Here is a 23500-nt window from a genome sequence, read left to right as displayed (position 1 = left end):
AGTGATGTTAAGTAATTATTACAGTTTTGAACACAGGAAAGAAAATCATGCAGACACCAAATAGAAATTTAGGGCTTTGCCTACTGACTTGTCTGTTCCCATAAAGTTTTCTACAGAAAAAAATATAAACAAGAATTTTGTGCTTTGGGGGCCCAAATAACAGGCAAAAGATACTGATTGTCCAGTTCAGAGAATTTTTGTTAAACCTATTAAACAGTCTTTAATACTAACAATGAGAGAGAAAAATCACATGGACATGGCAAAGCCAAAGAATCCTCAATGAGATTTTTTACCTGCAAATAAGCAGTTACTTTAAAGGGCATACTCGCAGCATACATGTGCTACCATCTCATCCCACAGGCAATCACAGTTTTAAAACTATGGTTGGCATGGCACTTAAAGCTGTTATGAGCTTGGGCTTCTTTTCTAGTATTCATTTAGATGATAACTTATCCAAAAAAAAGCTGGTTTCTACAGGCCATTTACATGTTAAAACTGTCAGCACTTATGCCTCACAACAAAGCCTCTATACTCACGATGTATTAGGAAACAGTATCCTGTTTCTTAAACCACTGAGAAAAGAGTTAAATTACATTCTCAGATTGATGTCACCAGCATTTCTGTAAATAACAGAATTAAATTCTCTTAAGTACATCTACAATGACGTACAAAATTTGTACTTTGAAGCATTTTGATTCAGCAGATCTTTCAAACCATCAAATCTGCATCCAAAATTATGTCCTACACTATTAAAAATCCCAGAGACTAGAAGTGGAAATGTACAGGAAACTAATAAATTCCTATTAATGTATTGTCATTTTACCATTATTTTAAATCCACTGGTGTATATCACAAAAAAAAAAAAATCTCACTTTTGGAGATACTGCGATAGAAACACACACTTTAAATACCTTGTATTGATTTTAAGGTTACAATCTTAAAGAAAGAAAAAGCACATTACCAAGAGAGTTCATTTCTGTTAAACTATGACACAGATAAGGAATATGGACATAACATTCCATCTCATGAAATTTACTTAAAAAATGAATTTGCATCATGCAATACCATAAGATTTGTAAGTAGTAAAATGTATTGGATATTGACCATTTGAAAAGAAAACTGAATTTTATACCCTAGTATAGCTCTTTTTAGCAACCTTGGCACAGAACTTGGTATGTTATGGATAATTTGAAGGCTAGAGAATTAAAAGTACTAGCTAGCAAATTCAGACAGCGTCTGTCAAAACACTGCAATGGCTTGCTCAGCCCATGAAAAGCAGGCTAGTCCCTCTAAAAGTCACAGGGGATTTGTCCTTGTGATGTGGCAGCAGACCCTCTGCCTTGTGCAGTAAGAGGGAATGAGATCAAGCTAACCGGCTCAATCCTCCCTCTGACCTCCATCAGTACAATGACCATGTGGAGCCCACACAGCACTAACTAAGAAATTGCAGGATCATGGTGTTTTCCTCATGAGGAGGGTTAAAAATGTGCTGTGAGAGAAGAGGTTGCTAGCAGATTGACAAAACTAAGCAGAGGCACTTTCTGCAGAATATCCTTTAGAGAATGGTTAGTAAGCTTGAAAAAATTCTATGTTACATTTACACTGCCATTTACAAAAAAATCCAAATAAACAAAATACATAAACAAAGTTTATGGAAAAATAAACTCATTTTTCAGACAGATTTCAAGCAGAAACACATCCAAAGGACTGTTACATTTTGCAGCATACAACGTGAGATTGTATGAGCATTTAATAAAAGGTATCTGATAAAGGCAGATCTGTCAAGAACAAGTTTAGTTTGGATTTCACTACTGTTATTCACATAAAGCAAAACCATTCAAAACATGCATAAACTATGTATTTGTACTGGAGTAAGAATTTAGAAATGAGCAATGTCTGCAATAGTTGTAATTTTTAATTCAGGCAGATTTGGAGTACTGAGCTGCCTCCAGCTGCAAAGCAACACCAGCAATTGAGTAGAAACAATAGATGAGTGGACTGAACAGCAGGGCTGAAATACCTGAGCTCCCATAGAGCCCTTTATTTTCAGCAATCATAATTTCACTTTTCAATGTTAGGAAATTTTCCAAGTTACTCACAATCACTTTGAAGACAAACTGGCTTTAACTATAGAGAACAGTAACAAAATCCTCAACATTCCTAAAATACAACAGAATAACAAAACCTGAAACTTTGACTCCCGGCATACTCCCCAGGCGAGAAGATATCATGGCTAATATGCAACACAGGGATCATTCCAGACCCAACAAATGGAAAAATATCCAAGGAAATTATTTCCGAGATCAAAGTCACTGTAGGTTTCATGAGCACCTTGTTGGAAAGGCATTTTGGTATGAAAGTGATGGGCAAAACTAATCCACCCTCAAGGAGCCATGGCCATACATATATAACTAGGGCAGTGATTTTTCTGAGCTCCGCAGGGTATTTGTAAGGAATCTTGATAAGATAACTTAGAACAAGTCAAATCTCATTGTACAGTGGCTTTTGCTGAGCAATTAGCATAGACTTCAACAGAGAAAGCAACAGCTGTACTTATGCATCCTGATCCACTCCTCTAAAGCAGCTATGATCCTTACAATGCAGTATTTTTCCATCTTAACCATGAAAACTGTAATTTAACCACAGGGAAAAAAATCTAGCATGTTCTTGATGAACACTCACTTAAAGCCTGTCTTAGAATGGATAAATCAAACCTGATGACAGGGACAACACTTGATGAGAATCCCTCTTATTGGAATCCTAGTAAATGTTGTAATTCCTGAAAATGTAACTCAACCAGGCAGCTTGTGCTCACCCTAATGAAAAAAAAAAACAAACACTTCACAAGATGAGTTACCTGTTATATATTAACAGCACACCATAAGGTTTTGTTTTCCACATGGGCCGCTAGAGCTCTGCACAAGGCTCTCCCAGCTGTCACTCAAAACTGAGTTGCCCCTGCAGAAAAGGTATGAATAGTTCCCTACCTGGAGTCCACCTAACTTAAAAAAGCTTTCAAAACAGAAATTATGGCTGTGACCAGCAGCCATAAAAAGAAAGCAAAGTAGTTGCCAACTACAGATGTTGTCACTCTGCTGAAGTGAATGAGAGTCTTCCACACATGAGAGGCATTTTTCTGTGACTTTTACCTATCCCAAAGCACAACCTCACAAATCTGAAGTTTTCAGGAAAATGAGCTGTCACCATTATTTGAATGACACACATCATGGTTTTATGTGAAACTGTCCAAAACATCCAGCATGAATCATAGTGAATTCTACCTGCTTTTCAGAAAAGTCACTCTTCTTTGTCAAAGACTGAAAATTTTATTTTACTTAGAAACTTGATTCAAATGCTACTTCTATTGGGTAGCAATGTTAAAGAAAAAAACCCACCAAAACCAAACAAACAAAACTCACCAAAAAACAAAACAAACTAAACCAACTAGACAAAACTCATCAAATTTTAAGCTTTCATCTTTATGAAACATGGACTCAGTGTTTATTTTTTCTTGGGATTCTTCATGCTGCCTTTATGGTAGCTCAATCTTTTTCCATTAGAACTAAAAAATTTCAAGTAAAACAATGGCTAAGATAAAAAACCTTGGAGAAAACCCAGCAATATTTTAAAAATGCTTTTAGTGTCATACATCAACATTTATTAGTATTACTCTACTACATATTTCTGACATGTAGCTTCAGCTTTTCCCTTACTTTTCTGTGATGAATTTCATGTACACAGAACTCCCTATCTTATCTGTCTTTATAGCTCCTGGCTTACACAGATATGGCAGTAACAACTATTTCACTTCTAATCCTTGTTATATAGGAATACAAATGGGCAGTGTCAAAATACATTTTTAGAAAGTTAATAACTTGAATACCAGTAGCTCTGAACTCTGCAGAAAGTGGAAATCCAGAAGAACCTATCTAGAAGAGTGAGACTACAGACTGACCTACAAAGGCAGTTGCTTTGAGTCGTGCAGACCCACAAGGACCAGAGAACAAGGGGTCTTGTACCACTACAGGACATCAAATTAAGTCTCTTCTCCATTGAAACAACAATATCTCTAGCCAGTTCCTTCCCCAAATTAGGGAAGAACATCCAGAGGTACTGTAACCACCACCCATGTCTGTACTTATTAATACGAGAGTAACATCACACATACTTAATGGGGAACGAATAACATTTAGAAGGCCAGTTACAAAATGAAGACCATCTATTCTGTGGTTACAAAACCACTGACCTGCACTAATTCCTCCATCACTTTGCACTGTGCTTGCTGAGGACCTGCAATAAATGAAGCAAAGAGGAAGTAGGAACTGTATATATTTATGGGACCACAGGAACTTTCAGGACCAGGGTCACATGCAGAGTCCAACAAAACCTCTCCTGGGCTGTTCCTAAAGAGCTGGAAAGAAGGCATTATGCTGCAGCTAATGACAATTCCAATATGAATCTGAGTGCAGCAGAGAGAATTTGCATCTCTTCCTATTCCAGCATGCCTATAGTTTTTGCATAACTACTAACTGATTTATGCTCCAAGCACGACAAGGATTAGATTAGCAAAGTTCAGTACGAGCTGAGCTCACAAGCTGGATCCAGGGCCCAGGAACTCCATGATGTTTTGGTGGGACAAACTACATTCAAATCTGTAACATGTCCTTTGGTGTGGAAGAATAACAGCATCACATATACCACAGCTTCCCATTTTCCAGTGCCAGACATACCCAAACCCTTGCCTAAGAAACTGACTCCTACCAAGAATCAGACACAAGCAGATGTAATTTTCCATGCCACTTTCAGGTCAAGCAAGGCTGGAATGACTTCAAGCATTCTCCTTCAACCAAGAAAACCATCCTCTCGTAAAGCTTTGCTGCCTGAGACACAAGTCTATAGAAGACACAGCAAGAACTCTTTCCCACCCTGTCACAGCTATATGGCTATGAGACATTTCCCTTCCCTTTCTACACATGCTGCTACTGAGCTGTGCACTTTACTCGCAACTCCACTGGCCTCCTGAGGGTGCTTACTTCTAGGAGACAATTCCCTTATTCCAGGTAAAGTCCTTCCTTCTGCCTGGGAAGAGAGAGAGAAAAACAAAGTAGTATTGGCAGGAGAAAAAGGACCTAGAGAAACATTCCTCTTCTTTTCAAGAAGAGTTAGCGGTATCTCCTGATTGGCATACAGTGTTATTATAAAGAGGGTTTGGCTGATTCCATGTATGCAGAAGGCTGCCATAATCCTCCTGCCTTTTTTCCTTCATGAGTTTGAATTGTTGCACTTTGAAGAGTTTTAAGAGCTCTCCTCAAGGTCAGTTTTATCAATTATCTCTGTCTATCCAAATCTGGATACAATTACTATAGTTAGCTCTGAGGGGAGAATGAGACCGTTTTGAGGTCACTATTGTGCAGGGCAAGTGTGATGGTCTTGCATATTACTGCAAACCTTGCAAATATTATTTTTAAATATTTAAACCATTAATTAGTCCATATTGTATCCTCAGGGACAGCGCAAGAAATCTTAAACCTTTAGAAGTGTCCTGCATCTTTTCATGTGTCCTCACTGTTTAGTTTAGACTAACATACCTTTATTATTGTGTATGTACAAAAAGAAACCACAAGGTGTAATAGTATTTTGAAAATATTGCTTTTTTGTTCAAAGTCTCAATTGAATTCAGAATTTTGATGGATTGAAGTAAATGGTGGTACTAGAATAATACCAGAGTTTTAGAATTTAGATTGTAATTCTTCTAAATGTATGTTTTAAGACACACAGTTTCTTTAAAATGTGAAGAAGCAAAATTCCTCATAAAAGCTGTGTACACTGAGGGGTTTTCACAACAATGAACAGCCTAATCAGGGTGAAGAATCCTCAACTGAAAGCTCACAAAGAAATCCCTCTATCCTTTCTCCATTTTTTCAATTCTACTTTTCTCGATAGGGGTGTCTCACCAGAGAACCTGAAGAGTGAAAGATTTAAGTATAGGACTGAAATCCATCAAACCCAGGCTTGTGGTCCAAACCCAAGCAGCTGTCAAACCCAGAGATAGGAATGTATGCTCACTTCTGCCTAATAAAATTTGAATCAAACACTTTGCATCTGATTCTCCATGTGAGCTTTTATGCAAACTTCTAAAGTGCAAGGAATCCTGGGGTGGAAGAGCTATTCTGAGAGCTTTCACATAGTTCATGTAATTAGGGAAACCACTTCCTTTGATTGTAAGTGTTCAAAACAGCTGAATTTCGCCTTTCAAAGGACTCTGTGATTTGGGTCATCTCTTTTACTTGCTCTTTTATGTTTCTCAAGATGAGAGGTGAGACTGTAAAGCACATTATTTAGAAAAAAAAAAGATTCCACTTTTTGTTTTAGGGATTGAACTCTGACTATTCAAACGCTTGTCATTTGGAAATCTATCTTTCTTTCCCTCCCCCTGTTTCCTTCCTTTTCTGATAAGCTCTTCAGTGGCTCAAGCGAGTATAGCCCAAAATGCCAATTTAAACCTAAGGGAAAGCTGAAATACGGTACATAAAGGAAAAGGGGCTCTCATTTTCCTTTGTGTGGCTGTGGTTGAATATGTAATTATAGAGGAGCTCTAGCTGCAGGATCTCAGTCCCCATGTCACATTTACCTTTTAAATGGTTCTAAACATTGACCAAGCAAAAAGGCAGAAATACAGATTTTTAAAAGACAAACAAAGCAGCTGCCCTGCCCTTTGAAGTGGGTTTGCAGGTTCTTAATTTCTCAAAAAGGGAGCTCAGGTCACAGTTTCAAGGCAATGACCATGTCACCAAAGCTAACAGCTGATGCCAATGTTGCTACAGAATCAAGTGTCACTCACCCTGAATTTCTTGAGTCAGGCACCCTGTTAGTGCTGTTACTTCACATTCATCTCACTAACAGCTGTAACAGGCAGTGAATATCCTGCTTCTCACAGTATAGGGCAGAATCATACGAGTGAAAAGGCAGGAGATTTCTTACCGCAGGTTTCAAATTTACTAAGTAAAACCAGAATGCTTGTTGATCCTAGGAGGATGACCTTTATTCCCAGTCAGTGAAAAATTGCAGGACTCCTTCCAGAATTATAGCACTTACAGGGAATCAGTCTGCAATGGGAACAGAGTAAACCACTCGGAACGCAGTGCCAGAAACCACATTACTGCCAACTTCTGCACTACTGCACAGGACAGATGAGACACTGGCTTGGAGAGATGACTTTACAGTAAAGACTTTGGTACAAATACAAAAACAACCAGGAACCCAAGTTAAAAGCAGAACTCCAAAATATGTGGTCCTTTTGAGTGGGGCACGGATCCTGCATTTGCTTTCAGGGCTCTCACAAACTCTTACGGGGGTAATAGCAAGGCAACATCCAAAAGAAAGAGGAATTCAACATCTCCAAATTGTAGCCATCTGTTCCCACACATTTATATCACACACAGCACCCTCAGCATAGAGAGACATATCACAGATAAGTCAAAAAGCCGTTTCCTTGGTTTAGGAGATTAAAAGTACACAGTTCACAAAGATGGAAACCTACCAATCTCTAATTATAAGCCTTCATGTTTCAAAGGTTTGCCTCAAATGCATCTAACATTACTAAAATTAAAGTTGTTACAAGATTAGACAAGAAGTGATTTCTGCACCTTTTCCCCCCTCTAATTTCACAAAGGTATGCATGACATTTTCTCAGATGTATGATTCTTCCAAGAGGAAAAGATAACCTCTAAGTAAATGTCACTCATTTGCTCGAGGGTGCAACGAGTTCATTTTAGCAAGTTTCCAGAACAATCTACTCATCTCTCCTGCGCTACCTCTGCCAGATAATAATTTGCAGAGTGCCTCAGCATTCACTAAAAGGCTGCTACCCGCCCAGCCTGCATGCCTGTCTTTTGGTTATCCCACCTTCCAAGAGCAACTTGGTACAAGCAACTGCATCTCATCTTCTGGGGTCTACCAAGAGCTTCCTCTCCTCTCCTCTCCTCTCCTACAACAGCTCAAGGGATTTTACCACCCATGCTTATTTTTGATGTGGCTACTGGCAAATCAGGTACCCAATACACAAAACCCACAGCTATTTGGTCAGTCATGTATATCATAACCCAATTTTTTCTCCCTTGCATCCACCATTTAGTCACTAGGAACCTCAATTTGCAGGAGTTTCGGAGTAAAAAAAAATAAGCAACCAGAGGCAGAAGATAAGTGGATAGGTGTGTGGCACTGTTCCCTTCAATGACATCCAAGGGCCAGGCCCTATTTTGCCAAGGAGGTACACCCATAGGGGGCCCCTCCTGTGCGCAAGACACTCAGTTTCCCTGTGGAGCTGACCTTATTAAACAGAAACTATGCAGAATGCAGATTCTCTAAACATTAGTCTATAAACAAACATGTATTTGCAACTAGGATTCTTCCCCAGTTGTTGAATTGCAACAGATGAAACATTTAAAAAGCGAAACAGGGCAGTCTGGAGGCAGTTGGATCAGAAGCATGCCCTTGCTGGCCTCGTCTCCCTGGTGCGTGAGTGCAATTAACTGAGTATAAGAGAAAGAGTTAATACTGAAGCAGTTCTCTGGGCTCCTCTGCAGCCTCCAGCTAACATAAACACATCTAAATGTTTCCCTGTGACCGTTTATACTGTCCTCTTAAAAAGGAAACTTTCTCTATCAGCACCTTAGTAAGTGGAAAGAGGTAAGTATGAAATAACTTTTACAGTCTTAGTTGTTTAATTACAATTAAAAAGACTGATTTTGATGCTTGCATCCAAGTTAAGATGTATTTTCCCTTTTCTTCAACTCTGTTTTCAGTGAAATCTTGTTCTCCAGACCCTTACACAACTCACATGCAGCCAGTTTAAAATTAAGGACTTAAATTTAAGAAAAGGAAGTTAAGTAGGGCTTCTCTAGCTCTATAGAGCATTTTACTGCCCTCTTAAAAGCACAAAACACATTGTTCAAAATTCCATTGCCACCATGTCTGTGGCAGGTAGTTTGGTGACCAGCCAGAGACTGCAGCCCCCATGCTCAGCTTTGAATACTCCTGCGGAAAATGGCCTCCAGGAGATGAATGGTCCCAGACTCAGATCACATCACCTCCAGGACAGGTCTCTGACTTCATCTGAACCATCACACAGGGGTGCAACAACCTAGAAACGGTGTCAGATTCAAACAATACTTCCACTCACCTCAAGAGCTGCTCTGGGATTATCAGAAACAACTTGTCACTCCATATGCTGCAGTCAGTGCAAGTTATTTAATCAGCATCCCCAGGAATTGCAACACCAACAAATTTCCATGTGGGTCACAGACATTTAAATTGTCAGCTGTCCCTCAAAGCACATAAGACTCAAATATGCAATCACTTATCATCTCTCAAGTTACCACTCACCTGTCATTGTGATTTTCACTTGTAACACTGTTTTAAGAAAACCATATAGTTAAACAAATGTCTACATAAGTCTAACTTGAACGAGTCCTCAATTGCTTGAGCCTGCAACAGCCTAAAACAGCACTTTGAGAAAAAAGAATTTCTTCTGTATCCACGAGATTCCCACAACAAAGCTTCAGGACAGCTTAAATATCCAAAAATACCGTTTTGCAGTTAATCACTTCAACAGAAGCTCAGGGTCAGAAAATGTCGTGGGAGGGGAAACAAAAGAGCTGCCATTTGATGGTAAGGGTTGCTGGCATAAAAAAATAAGCAACACAACCTCTCTCCCAAATTACAACTGAGTGCATGCAAAAAGAAGACTGAAACAGAAGAAACATATCTAGAGAAAAAATTTAAAAAAAACAAACAGGCAAAAAACCCACAAAGAAAAAGCCCAAAATAAAGAAACAAACAGACAAAATAAATCACCCTAGGAAAAATGCCCTTAATTGCAACTAAATATCTACTGGAAATGTGAACAGCCTACTGTCAAACAAAAACTTGCAATTGACAGAATAATTTTTAAGACAATATGCAATGGAATTAAACTAATTACAAAAGTAAAAAATATTTAATAATATCCTAACAGGCTGCATGTTGTGGACAGCAAAGAGGATAAGAAAGAGTGTTTTCTAAACAATCAGACATTTTCTCCCTACTCTAAACAACATTTATTCATAAGTTACAGGAAACCAGCACAAAAACTTGTTCACCTTCTGAAAAAAAACCAAACAAACCACTGAAATTGAAGAGTAATTGGAGATAACTAAGATAAAAGGGTCCAAGAGATATCCTAGAGATATTCCTAACCCAGGGATCAGGCACACAGTAATTTCTTGTGATTTAACCAAGCTAAGGAAGCTGTACCTACATTCCTAATGAGCAGCACATGCAAGGTAATTTCACTTCTCGCTTACAAAGTCTAAGGCAATTCAAAAGACAAGCAAAAGGAAGCAACAGACATACCTAGTGCATCTTAGCTTAACAATTTATCTGTTAATCAAATTTGTTTATGTAGCAATTGTTCAACACTGGCCACGATCAAGAGGACATGGACATCGTCCCTTTACAATTTTAGTTCAAAATCTAGTGGCCTGCACCACTGACAGTTACCGTGTCTCAACAGGTTCAAAATAACTTTTGAAGCCACATACTGCCAGTGTGGGCCCTGACACACCAGTTTCACTGAAGCTGATGTCCATATCAAATTAACCCCAAAGTTGGCTTGATTTTAAAAAAGCATGGAATATTATTGCAATAATGTATATACAAGCCAGTGTAAGAATCTCAAATTAAATTGGTCAAAAAAAACAGTAAATCACACAACTTGTACTACAAATACTCACTATTCATATGAGACAACTCTCAAGTTGTTACTAATATAATGAAAAACTTGGTATAAAAATGTTTAAATACGAGTAAAAAAATCCACTACAATAAAATATAGCAAAATACAGACAAATTCTTTCCTATTTCTGATTTCGGTGTTTCCAAGATTGTTTTAGGAGACAGAAACATAGGAATGAAGTTTCTAAAAACAGACAAAATGAAACTAAAACCTGCTATAGGCAAGAATAATTGTATTCTGGCATGTTTCATTATACTGGTGTCTCCCAAATATGGGGTTTGGACAATATTTTGGTTGCACCACATATGCCATGATACAACACAGTCTTATCCAAAGCATCCATTAACAAAATCTCATGCAGTGACTTTCTTGATTCCTGGAAATATAACATTCATTTAGAAAATAAAGTCCTCCAGAAAATTACCCCTTGAATGAAAGCCAAGAATAGGGCAAATAAAGAATCAGTCAGACTCATTGCAGAAGTCTCTCCTATCCAAAAGGATTTATTCTGCAAGATACAGAATACACAACAGCTGGAGTATCTGAAGCAATTTTGACAACTTCCAGTCTATAAAGGGCTCTAAGTATCCTCTTGATACCTTTTGAGAATACCCTAGTCAGCACCAAGAGAAGTGCTCTAAGCCAATTCCTTTACGAAAATATATTAAAAAACCCAAACAGAAAACCTTGCAAAATAACCACTGTAAAACAGAAACTAAGACATTTTAAGACACTCCTCTGGTATAATAAATACAGTTTTATCTCCTTTTAGCAGCTAACACCACACAGCAGTAAACCTGAAAAGAGGTTGTAGCCAGGTGATGGTCAGTCTCTTCCCCCAGCAATTAGCAACAGGACAAGAAGACAGAGACTTAAACTGCACTAGGGAAGGTTTAAGCTGGACATCAGGAAGAAGTTTTTCACAGAAGGGGTGACTGAGCATTGTAATGGGCTGCCCATGGAGGTGGTGAAGTCACCACCCTTGGAGGTATTTCAGGAAAGACCAGATGTGGCAGTCAATGCCATGGCCTAGTTGACAAGGTCGTGGTTAGGTCATAGATTGGACTTGATGATTTAAAAGGTCTCATTCAATCCAGTTGATTCTGTGATTCTGTTTTAATTTCAATGAATATGGGGCTGGATGCATTCCTATGAGATCACTTACTGTGAACTTTGTAATTTTTCACTATAGGTGCAGATATCCCTGGAAAGTTCATATATTAGATTCCTACACCCTGCATAACTTCATACAGCACACGCTCTAAGTCTTCTCTCAGTGTTTATCATTCTCAATACTTGCTGACTCAGACCTGAGAGAGGTTAGGGAGTAGAAGCTCCTAGAAAGAGCTAATAAAATATTAATAGAGCATTGAAATTGCCCTTCATTACAGCCAGGACCCAGAGAATGTGGAGAGTCATTCTAGGCTGGCACCAGAGCACCCATACCAGCTACAAACTACAAAAAAAAAAGAACATCTACTATTTTTAGTCCTGTCAGGGCTAAAATATCAATTTCACTTTGTTTTGTTTTGCTTTTACTCTGTTGTTTTTCTTTTGTTACTGTTGCAAATCATTGCCAGTCCTTACTCTCATGACCCACATAAAAATTATCACATGCTCTCTTTTAGCACTACAAACATGAATGAGGTAAGTCCAGTGACATGCATGTGATTAGATTATACTTAACTCATCCCCTTCAGAAGGTACAAGCCCGATCTATGCCTTCTGGACAGTCCTTTCCAGAAGTGGATCATAAAAATCAAAAAAGTGAGCAAGCTGCATAATATGCCATATGAAAATTTTTATGAAGCATTAAAATATCCCCTAAAGCCTACAACACACATATTACATACAAGAAACCCTAACAATATAAAATTACCTTCCATGGTAGTCAGACTCAGGCAATACAGCATCAAAAACAGAGAAAGCATGTTTTGATTTCTGAGTCTCATAAAACTCAAATGCATGACTGAACAAAGCATGCATAGTTAATGCTGCTCAATGCTTTAACTTCTTCTATGCACAACTCAGTTCTGTTAGCTCACCAGAAATATTTAAGTATTTCCCAGTAACATTACAATTACATTTTACTGTCTTTTTTCCCACCACTCTCCTGCAGCTTGCACAGACCAGCATTTTAAAGAAGTCCAGGAATATATGCACTGCATGAAATCAAGTAATCTTGTACCCAGCTACCCTGGTTGTAATGGCTGAGGCAATACTGCTGCCCATCAATAGCATGGAGACATGCACCATGGAGTACTTGAAAGACCTGTGGTATTAAAATTAAATTCAAATTTCACATGAAATTCCAACAGTAATAAATCCCCTGGTGAAGAACCACACTCCATACACCACCTGTCAACAAACTGCCACCAAAAGCACAGCCCTCAAAAGCAATGCCAAATAACAGGTAAACTTCAGAGATGGGCAATCAAAGGAGGTGAGTGCTCTTCAGTGAAAAGCAATCGTGGCAAGGCATAAAACAACATTTGTAACACTTCACTCCAGCAGTTATCTGCTCGAGATAATGGAGTCAAAAGAACTGCTAGTAATTTGCAGAATAAGGCCCCTGGCCCCAGTCTCTCCCATTCATTTCAGTGGGAGCCAAATTACGGGTTTATCTAATAATTCATATAAATCCCTCACAAAAATACCAAAATAACTTCTGGAGTAGTACATGTGCAATTTTCTTCAATGAGTAGACAAAATCATCACTCAGGGCAGAAGGACTGATCCTGCTACAGGAGGCATTTCTACTCTGCAGCATGCATCATAAACATCATGCTGACAGCTTAATTTTCTATAAAACAATTCACTAATTCACTAGGAACTCCTGTTTCCTACTGTAAACCTATGACCACTGTAGTGGTTGTACTAGAAAGTAAAATGGCAACTTAATTTTTGTTTTGCTGCTATTTAATCACTCAGGCTACATTCCTATGTTTTACTTAATCAGCACAATTCTTGTCCAGTATCACATCTGATATTCTAACCAAGACCTTGTAGCATATATATATTTTTCCTAGCAGACCTGTTCAGGTATATTTTTTCACATATACACACACCTCTTCCCATAAAGTTGAGTTTTACTGCCTGTCTAAAAAAATTTAATGTCTTGAAGAGGTATTTCTCAGATTTCAAAGAGTTTCAAAACAATCTGTCTAAGCAACACTCTTCCAAGTATTTGTAAGTTTTTCTAAGCACACATTCTAGTATGCTATGCTGGAAGAAAAATTGCTTTGTTTCACAAGTTAGAACTTGTTAGCCCCTTGGCTAATATAAAACCTTCACGATCTTTACTGGTTGTGATTGGCTTGTTTAATGAAATGACACATAGATACAACATATTTGCAGAATGATACCATAGCTCTGTTGACTTGGCTTGTTCCCTTGGACTTGGCTAGCATGAAATGCCTCTGAGCAAGTTTTTCACAACTCTCCTATGTTTTCCCTCTAATCAGTTGTTATGGATTATTGGCAGCAGTTAACAGAAATACAAGACATGCAGTCATGGAGATAAAAGGACACTTCCTTCCAAATAAACTAGAAAGCGTAGAATCTCAGATTATGCCAAGCTGAAAGGGACCCACAAAGATCATCAAATCCAGCTCTCAGCCCCACACAGGACCATCCCCAAGAGTGCCTGAGAGCACTATCCAAATGCCAGAATAATTAGTTTTCTGGACTGGACGCACCCAAGTACCTACTAAACACAGATACACAAGAGTTACAGCAAGTTGTTTTTGTATTGATACCAAAGGAGTCATTAATTCACCATGACTTCAGTGCAGTTCAATCACAGACATTCATTATTGTCATCACTACAGATGAAGATGCTACACATGTAAACATGGGAGAGCCATTAGGGTCAGAAGACCTTTTGGCCACCAAGTTGGCCTCTGGTACAGCACAGGCCACTATACTTCAGCAAAATGCTCCTGTGTTGAGCTCAACAACTTGACAAAAACAATTGTCTAAAAAGACATCTCAATGAGAAGACAGATGAAAAGGATCCTCCATCTTCACTCCTTTCATTTGTAGTCTGTGCCAAGTGTTACTCATCCTCACTCCTGATAATTTGTGCTTTTCTTTCCATTCTAATTTTTCTGGCTATAGATTCCAAGCACTAGTTCTTGCAGTAACTTTATGCACTAGATTAAACTATCCCTTCATTTTCTCCATATGAAAATGCAATTTTTGTATACAAGCCCTTACTTTTTAATTCTCTAAGGCTGTTGACAGAAAAGTTCTGCCAAAGCTTGTCAGACTTATTTAAGGCATCACCACTTGCCTCTCCACTGCCTTTCCAGAAAACTTTCAAGAGAAAGTGCCCATACCAAACTATTCCCATAACCTGTCTGGTTTAGTTTAAGTTGCAAATTATAACCAGTCCAAAGAAAAATAAACAAATTTGTGATGGAAGGCACTTGCTCCCCTTCTGTCAACTCATCCTGATGGATGACATTCATCACCCCCTCTTGACACCCCCATTCTCACTAACTTTCCACTCAATGTTTTGCAGATTCCCTCGGGCTGCTCTTACAGTTCACTGACACTCTTAAACAGAACAGAACCACATATGCCTAAAAACAATTTTCCCAGGGCTGCATACCAAGATAAAACACACCTGGTTGTTACAAATTTATCCTGATTTGCATATGCCAAACAATGAACAAAATTTGCCTAAACACACCATAATATGAGCTCTTAATGAGCTGCAAGTCTTCATTAATCCCTAAAAAAATCCTCACATTATAAGAAGCTCCTCCTGGCATATAGGTTTTTTTTCCCCTACTATTCAACCTGTGTTCCTCGCTACTCCAAACTGAACTTTCTTAAAAAAAATGTGTTTTTGTTGAATGGTCCAACTGTGTCAAGTAATACACAAGATTTTCCTTCCTCCATCCTTTCCCATTCCATTAAGCTTTATAGCATCACAAGACATATTGTTTTTAAATTTACTTTCAAAAATCATGGCAGCTCAGCTGCTGCTGCAGTAGATGAACTTTGGTGTCTGATTATTTACTAAGCCTACTATGCCTAGCACCGCTCTGCAGTCCTCCAGCTTGTAACTGTCTTCCCTCAACAATCTGGGGAGATTGTATTCAAGTTACATATAGTCATGATGGAACAACAGTCCAATAACTCTGCTGTCCATCACTACACTGGGCTGTGCTCACTGCTCCATTGGTGGTGCTGACCAGCAGGCAGACTGGAGCACTGTGAGGACAACATACACCACATCTCTGCTGAAACTATACAAAGATGACGGGTCAAAAGGACTTTTAGGCAAATTTTAGAAGCTTTGGAAAAAAACCACAAACAACAAACCAACCTTAGCTGGTAAAGGTGCCCTTAGCTAATTCTGCCTTTTCCCCAAGGACTGCCAAGGACTCATCCGCCTTTCAAGGTCACAAGATGCCCCAAGGGAAGGGGACTGGCAGAACAGTGAGGGTTAAAACTACCTCATTGCAAAACCAAGCTATGACTATGTGGCTATGACTAACTAGGAGCTAGTGGAGCCCTAGATCAAAATCTTCATCAGGCAGGGAAGAGACAACTCTAAGCCTGTAGTAAACATAGAGATGTGAACCACAGAGCACACGTCAAGAGGACAAAATGGAATCAGGTAATGACAGGGACACGACCTCTTCCTATCTAGCAACATGCTAGTGGTATCAACAGGAAATCAGTAGCTCCACAGGTGCAACAAGCTCTCCTCAGGGCCAGGTAGAGAAGAATTGCAAAACACAAAAACATGGGCAACAACAGTGAAGGGTTAAACAACAGCGCTTTGAATCAGCCCCCTCGGCTTGGACTGCTCATTATGTCCTTACTGTCATGTCATCGCCTACAGAGTTTTGTAATTAAACAAACAAAAATCCCAAAGTAGTTTGCCTGCATCACGTAGAGGATAGAAAACACTAGAAAATAATTTCTGTTGTTACCACAGCAGACAAAGTAAATGAAAAGAAAACTTTTACCTCTTTTTCTATTTTGAGCAGCTTCTTTACTGCCACCTCCTTGTCCTGAGAAATCCATCGGGCTCGGTAGACACTCCCAAAACTCCCTCCACCGCAGTTCTCAAAAAACTGCAAGTCATCAAATTTAATTTGCACAAATGAAGCACTGGTAGACGACATCTCATAATGACAAAATATACCACAGCAAAACCTGTGAAGAGAAAAGTTTTTATTAATGCACATGCTCCAAGGATTTATGGACTTTCTTACCCATGCTCAGTCACCTCAAAATCAGAATCATAAGCACACTACAGTAAAATCCACAGGCCACAGGAGGAAATGAGTCCGAGAAGGCGCATTCCAACAGGGAGTGCTAAAGTTTGCACGATTTGCACAATCTATTAGAAGGCGCTGGGGGACAGAAACAACTAACAGTATTCCTCAGAGCAATCCTGACGTTTCCCGAACACCTTGGAAGCAGCTCTGCAAAAGGCAGGCACGTGGCTGCCTTGTCCGTAGACAGACAGGAAGCGTGCTCTCGGCTCCGGGTTGCCTGCCCGCTCAGGCACGCCAGGCACGCCGTCCTCCGGCCGCGATGGCCACGCACAGGCACAGGACAGCCCGGCCGGGCGGGCCGGCCAGCGGCGGCGGCCAGCGAGCAGCGGCACCTCGGCACGCACTGCGCGCCCCAACAGCGCCCCGGGCCAGCTCGGAGCACTTCGTGCAAGGATGTGGAAAAACCTGGCCACGGTAAATCTCTCTTCCCGAGTGACTCAGAGCTGTTTGCACGTTGTAACAAAGCGCAAGTACAGGGTAATTCATCTGGGTTACAATATGTGAAATTCTGCAGCCTGTGCCAAGACTGGTGTCGGCAGTTTCAAGAGATGATCCCAAATCTGCTGACTGGGGAACAGAATGTCCTCCTCGGAGATTTCATGGTGATAAAGCTTATGGCTGTAGCGAATTTCAAGAAACATTATCACCTAAATGCATGAACAATGACTAATTTTAGGTTTCTTTTTTTAATGATATAAGATCAGAAAGCTCAGGTCTTTAGCGGGACTGCAGGACACGCCATACTCCAGAACCATTGGCAAGTCTGCTGCGGGTTCAGTTCAAATGCACCAGGCTAGACAAAGTAATTTTAATTACCAGCAAAAGTTACTATACTTGCAATTAATGACAGTAAATTTATCAGCATAAAGTGAGAGATTAGTTTTAATAAAACAAGCAAAAAAAGAACCAGAGATTTTGGGTTGATGGTGAAAATTACACATCCAATTTCACTGGTAAATTACAGTAGCAAAATATACAATGTCTTCTGGGAACTTCCATTCCATAGGGCTTTTTGAGATAAAACATTATGTGTTGTCCACAGCTGGGAAACACACTTGTGTTAACTCCTCGTACTGCTGACTGCCAGAATCTCTTTATGCCAGTCCCTTCTGTAACAAACACAAAGGCATTATTTGCCCCATCTCTCCTGATTGCGTAGCTACTCTGATTAAAATTTTGAGATATCATTTGATCAGGAATTTCTGGCACTACTTCATTGCAGCTATTCTCCAAATGAGAGATGATGATATCAACATTTTTCTACACACAACATAACAGAGCCTTCTCTGAAACTGCCTGCTTCATTTTATATCCCTTGACCACCCATAAAGATAAATGCTGACCAGACCATAACAACTTTACTATGTGTACTGAAGGCTTTTTAGCAAGGAGCCGACTTCAAGCCTTTCACTGACAGCCAGCCTGCAGAGCTCCCAAAGAGAGAACATGAATGCTCTCTCCTCAGAGCTGCAAGTCAGAGCAGGGGTTGCCAGCAGGATACGACATAAAGTCCCTTCTTCCAATCCTCTGCAGCCTCTTCCCTAATAGAAGTGCCTGAACTGTCCTGCTGACCTTCTGTTCTTGTTTTAACCTTGTTGCTGTTGTAATTTCCTGTCATCCCATAGTCATCTTCTGCACAGCCTGCACACGTTTCCTTTAGAGAAAGCTCAAAGGAAATTGGTCAATCCTACAAACCAAGAGATGTTTTAATGTTTTGCTCCTTGCCATTGCTGCTTAATTAGCAGATCTTCAGAAACAAAAGTTCATTTGCACAGTTTACTCCAGCAGTTACTCCAAGTTCATGCTCTGTACATGGTGTCTCAAGCGTATGGGACACTTTACAGATAAATAAAACAGACTGACTTCCCAACTCAAAAACCTCACAATTTAAGGCCACAGCCCTGCACATATTTATGCACACAGGTAATCATACTCGAGTGAACAACTTCCTTACTGACAACAGAATTAGCTAGAAGAGTGATGTTACTCACAGGCAAAAGCATATGCACCGACTAGACCATAAATTTAACAGGAAGGTGGGAATAGCTGAAACCAGATTGGTACATTTGGGATGGCAGAAGGAAAAGGAAACCAAGTGAAAAGAAAAACACATCCCAGGAAAGAAATTTCTGGGCTTCACTATCTGAATTCAATAGCTTTGAAGAGCTGCCAAATTATTTAACATTGTTTTTCACCCAGAACCACCAAATCAACTGTACAAACTAGTAAATTTTTTGAGTTCTGAAAATTACACTAGCAGAGAATAACATGCACACCAGACACTTGACAAACACAAATGAGTATTTTTCCCATGGGTCCTCCTTACTGCTTTAAACTTTATCTAAATTTTTGTGCACTCACAATGCAGTGCCTGGCACACAAGCACTTGCAGAAGCTACCATTCATTCTTTAAACACCTTCTCAGTTTCAAATTTACCAGCTGCAGATCACAGGATCACAATGAATCAGGTGGCAAGACCTTTGAGATACTGAGTCCAATCTATGACCGAATACTACCATGTCAACTAGACCATGGCACTGAGTGCCACATCCTGTCTTTCATTAAACACCTCCAGGGACAGAGACTCCAACACCTCCCTGAGCAGTTCATTCCAATGTTTAATCAGCCCTTCTGTGAAGAAATTTCTCCTCATGTCCAGCCTAAACCTCCCAAGACCATGTCCTCTTGTCCTGTCACTGGCTGTCAGGGAGAAGGGGCTCACCCCAGCCTGACCACAACCTCTTTTCAGGTGGTTGTAGAGACACTATAGGGCACCAGCATACAATAAGTTAATGTTATTTAAAGAATGATTCACTGGTTGGCATCAGATTGTTCCAGATGCTTTTTTTCTCCAGAGAAAGTAGAGGAGATTTACAAGAGATACTCTTTATTTAGAGATCTGTAATTAAAACCAGGCTGCATTAGTTTTCTTTTTCTAGATGAAACAACAGGCCTGTTTAAACATTACTCCATGTTTTTGGACTCAAGGTAGGTAATCCTCAATTAGAAAGATCGATCTCTGTGTTATGTTTGAGAAAACAACTGTTTAGATTAAAAATTGCATGCGACAAATCCACACAGTTATTAACTTGTCATCCTGTTTCAAAGATATTTAACAATCTGAGTTTATAAAACTGGTTAAGAGAAAAAAAAATCAGGTATTTCATTAAACTCTATAGTCTTCCACTTCCATCTGAAACAAGCACAGCATTCAACAACGCGTGGCACTTCTTTGCATCTTACACTTCTGCAGACAGGAGAGCAGCCCGCTGCAACATGACCTCGAGGCCTGGGGCCTTACAGCAACTCCCTGCACACAGCTCAGGAGGGTTTGGCACCCGCACCCTCCTTCCCCACTCAGTTTCGGGTGTTGAAGTACCATCACTGTGTACCAGGGAAACACTGCACTGACGACTTAGTTGCTTGCTCTCAAGTAAATGAAAACATGACAATTCAGAAATAGTGAATGACAGGTATTTCAGGATATAATTAAATTTGCTGGTTATTTCAATTATTCCTATGGGATCTTCCCGGGGGTAAAATTATTTTCTCCTTTTTCTGTTTTATTTCTAATAGCTAGCATGAGCTTGTAATCTTGCAGCAACATCTGCATCTTCTCCTGGCTCTTTGTTTTCCACATAGTAATTTATATTTGAGCATGCTGTTGGAAGCTGTTCATTTCATACCAAAAAGTAAGAGACCTAAGTTGCATTTGGCAGTGTTAGACATTTGAAATTATTATTTAACAATAGTATGCAACATGTCAGGACTATTACACAGAGTCACTTTGCAGCAAGCGAAGTCACTGCATTATGTCACCACAAGCTCAGTTCAGTACACCAGTGATGCAGGTGTAGGAAACCATCCACCATCACTAGCTTCTTTTGATTACAGCACTTAAGGGGATTAAGCCATGTGAGGCCCTGCAAAGGTCCCACATTTGCTGTTTCCTCTAGACACCCCCCAAGGAGAGGGAACCCCCCCAGACAAGCAGGACTCTGCTGCAGGCTGCCCTGCATCTTAGCACAGCAACACTGGAAGAACTGAACACATTCACCTCTACCTCCCAGCTGCTTACAAACTGCAAGGTAGGGGAAGTGTTGCTATGCCCAACACTCTGCTTTATTCCACATACAAAACAGAAGACCCTTCTGTTTGTCATTCAACTACGGCTCCCAGAGTACAGACAGCTTCTACATGAGGGACTTAGAGACAGGAGGGAGGAAATAATTTACAAATTGCACAGTAACTGCAACTCATACTTTGTTTAGTGCGTGGCTGTGAAACCAAAAATTGCATCTCTCATCTTGCACGTGCACCTGACTCTGCCCAAGTATCCAATTACTGCAGGAACAGCCTTTGTAATTTATTATGAGGAACAACCATGCAACTCCCTTCCCCTCACTTTACTGTGTGATTCCACAAAGCAGGATTCAGTGCTTCTTGCAAGAAGGCACACTGCCAACATATTGCCAATAAAGTAGTAGCACACCACACTTGTGCTATCTTAAAATACACAGCTGAATGTGCCAAGTTTCCTTATTTGGCAAAACAGCCCATTTGCTTTCAGGATCTTTGACCATCCATTTTTAGACCCAAATCATCCTTTGTATCCAACAAGGCCTGCAGTCCTTGAGCATACCAACCTGGATTCTTTCAGCAGTATATTTATACAGAGTTTTAAAAAGTATATATTAAAAAAAAAAACAAATAAAAACGTCCAAAAAAAACCCACCCTCAAACACCAAAACATGGTTAACCATTGTCTTGTCCAAACAGAAAACAGAAAAGAGTTAGTGACATTGAGCTACAAAAGATGCTGCAGAAAAAAAGTTTTTATAAATAAAAAAACCCCTTAATCATGTCATGAACTATTGATCAATAAGATGCAAACAAACTCCAAGCACATACCTAAATTTAATATATCGTAATCTTCTAATCTCCCAATGACTTAAAATAAAGCCAACAACCCCTACAACTACTAAACTTTCTTAATCAGACTGAGTAGCAGTCCTGCAGATGGTGAGACTGGAGGCATGGCTCTGCCTACCTTAGTTACAGACTCAACAACATTTGAGCCTGTCCTTTGTCAGAACCTAAGAATTCTGCATAACTTCCATTAATAACATTTCTAATTTTATTTTAATTTATATAACCATTGCTACAGAAAAAGGGTTCAACTCCACCTAAACAGTTTGAGTACTGAGGAAAAGAATCATTTTAAAGCCAAACTGGGTCAATGGCAGAGACTGAAGGCTTTAAAGACTTCACATTAAATAAAAACATTTTATCTCAGAAAACCCCTAAACCGGTCACTTCCATTACATTATACCTTGTAAGTGATGCCTGCCAGTAGAACACACACAAGCTCGCAAGAAAGACAAGCTAAGCCTGCATCCAGGCCCATAGTGCAGCTTGGTCATGGCACTGCAGCACCTGGGCCTCAGTTTTGTCCATGTTTCTGTCTTCTCCTCACAGTGAGCCAGGTTCTCCAGGGTTACCATTAATAACACAATTCCACGGGTATGCGAAGCACATTACAGATAGACAAAATAAGTAGGTTTCAGAGGACTTACAATTCCAGGACAAAGTCCTGCAAACATCTAACCACATGCCTCCTGCAGAAAGCTATGATGTTTTCGGGCAGTGACCCAGTTAATCCAGTGCTTTCAAATTATTTCTGCTTCTGGAACTTAGAAGAAGTAATGATCCATGGCTTTCCCGATGGCTCTGTCGCTAAAACTCCCAGCAGAGCATGGGAGTAATACCTCACACACGCGTGCTTAATAAAAGATCATACTGCTGGAAACGAGCTAATTTAAGCAAACACAGCAAAACCAAAGAACGACAGCTTACTTTAAAAAAGGAAAAAAACGGAGGGAATTAAAGTCACACCTCAAATCCCAACCCGACGGATTTTATGCCCAAAACAACAGCAAAATGCAGCAGGCGCGCTGCATTTGAAAGACATTCTAAGGAGCGCAGGGGTGGCCAAGCGCAGCAGCCCCCGGCCGGACGCCGGCTGCCCGTGTCCCGCTGTCCGTCCTCAGGGGCGGCTGCCGCCGGCAGCACTCTTCTCGCGCCGGGCCGACCTGCCCGGGCGTCGCTCGGCGGACACCGCTCAGCTCTGCCTGCCCTCTCCTGCCCTCCCGGCGGGGCACGGCTCGTCTCCCGACCCCTGTCCCACCGCGCGGCCAAGCGTGGGCGCCGCTGACCACGGGGGCGTTTGGCCGGCGCGGCGGGACCAAGGCGACGCAAGGTCAGGCCGTGTGCCTGGCCGGCCGCCTCCCTTCACAGGGCTTCTGAAGTTGCTTCAGCACGGAGAACGTCAAGCCCGGAGGGGACACCCACGGCCCGGCCCGGCCCGCTGCCCGCCGCCTCCCTCCGCCCAACCGAATGCGCACCCACCGCGCCGCCGCCCCA

At 40.4% G+C, this 23500-nt stretch overlaps 1 protein-coding gene across 4 annotated transcripts in view; it reads right to left on the bottom strand.

Annotated features, from left to right (window-relative positions):
- Positions 1 to 23500, bottom strand: part of MAP3K20 (mitogen-activated protein kinase kinase kinase 20) — a 65527-nt gene that overhangs the window by 41808 nt on the left and 219 nt on the right. The window contains exons 1-2 of one of the 4 annotated variants that reach the window (XM_084209696.1): positions 22973 to 23460; positions 16762 to 16951 (exon numbers count right to left, since the gene is read on the bottom strand). In XM_084209696.1, the coding sequence (XP_084065822.1) occupies positions 16762 to 16920 (159 nt within the window). In that variant the 5' untranslated portion in view covers positions 16921 to 16951; positions 22973 to 23460. Of the gene's footprint in view, positions 1 to 16761; positions 16952 to 17024; positions 17125 to 17173; positions 17195 to 22972; positions 23461 to 23500 lie in introns of those variants that run through there. The other 3 variants (XM_084209697.1, XM_084209694.1, XM_084209695.1) reach the window with 3 other exon arrangements.

The sequence above is a fragment of the Fringilla coelebs genome (assembly GCF_963513975.1).
Source record: "Fringilla coelebs genome assembly, chromosome: 7".
Classification (NCBI taxonomy): Eukaryota; Metazoa; Chordata; class Aves; order Passeriformes; family Fringillidae; genus Fringilla; species Fringilla coelebs.
The sequence above is the reverse complement of the archived record's forward strand: the minus strand, read 5'-3'. Positions and strand labels throughout refer to the sequence as shown.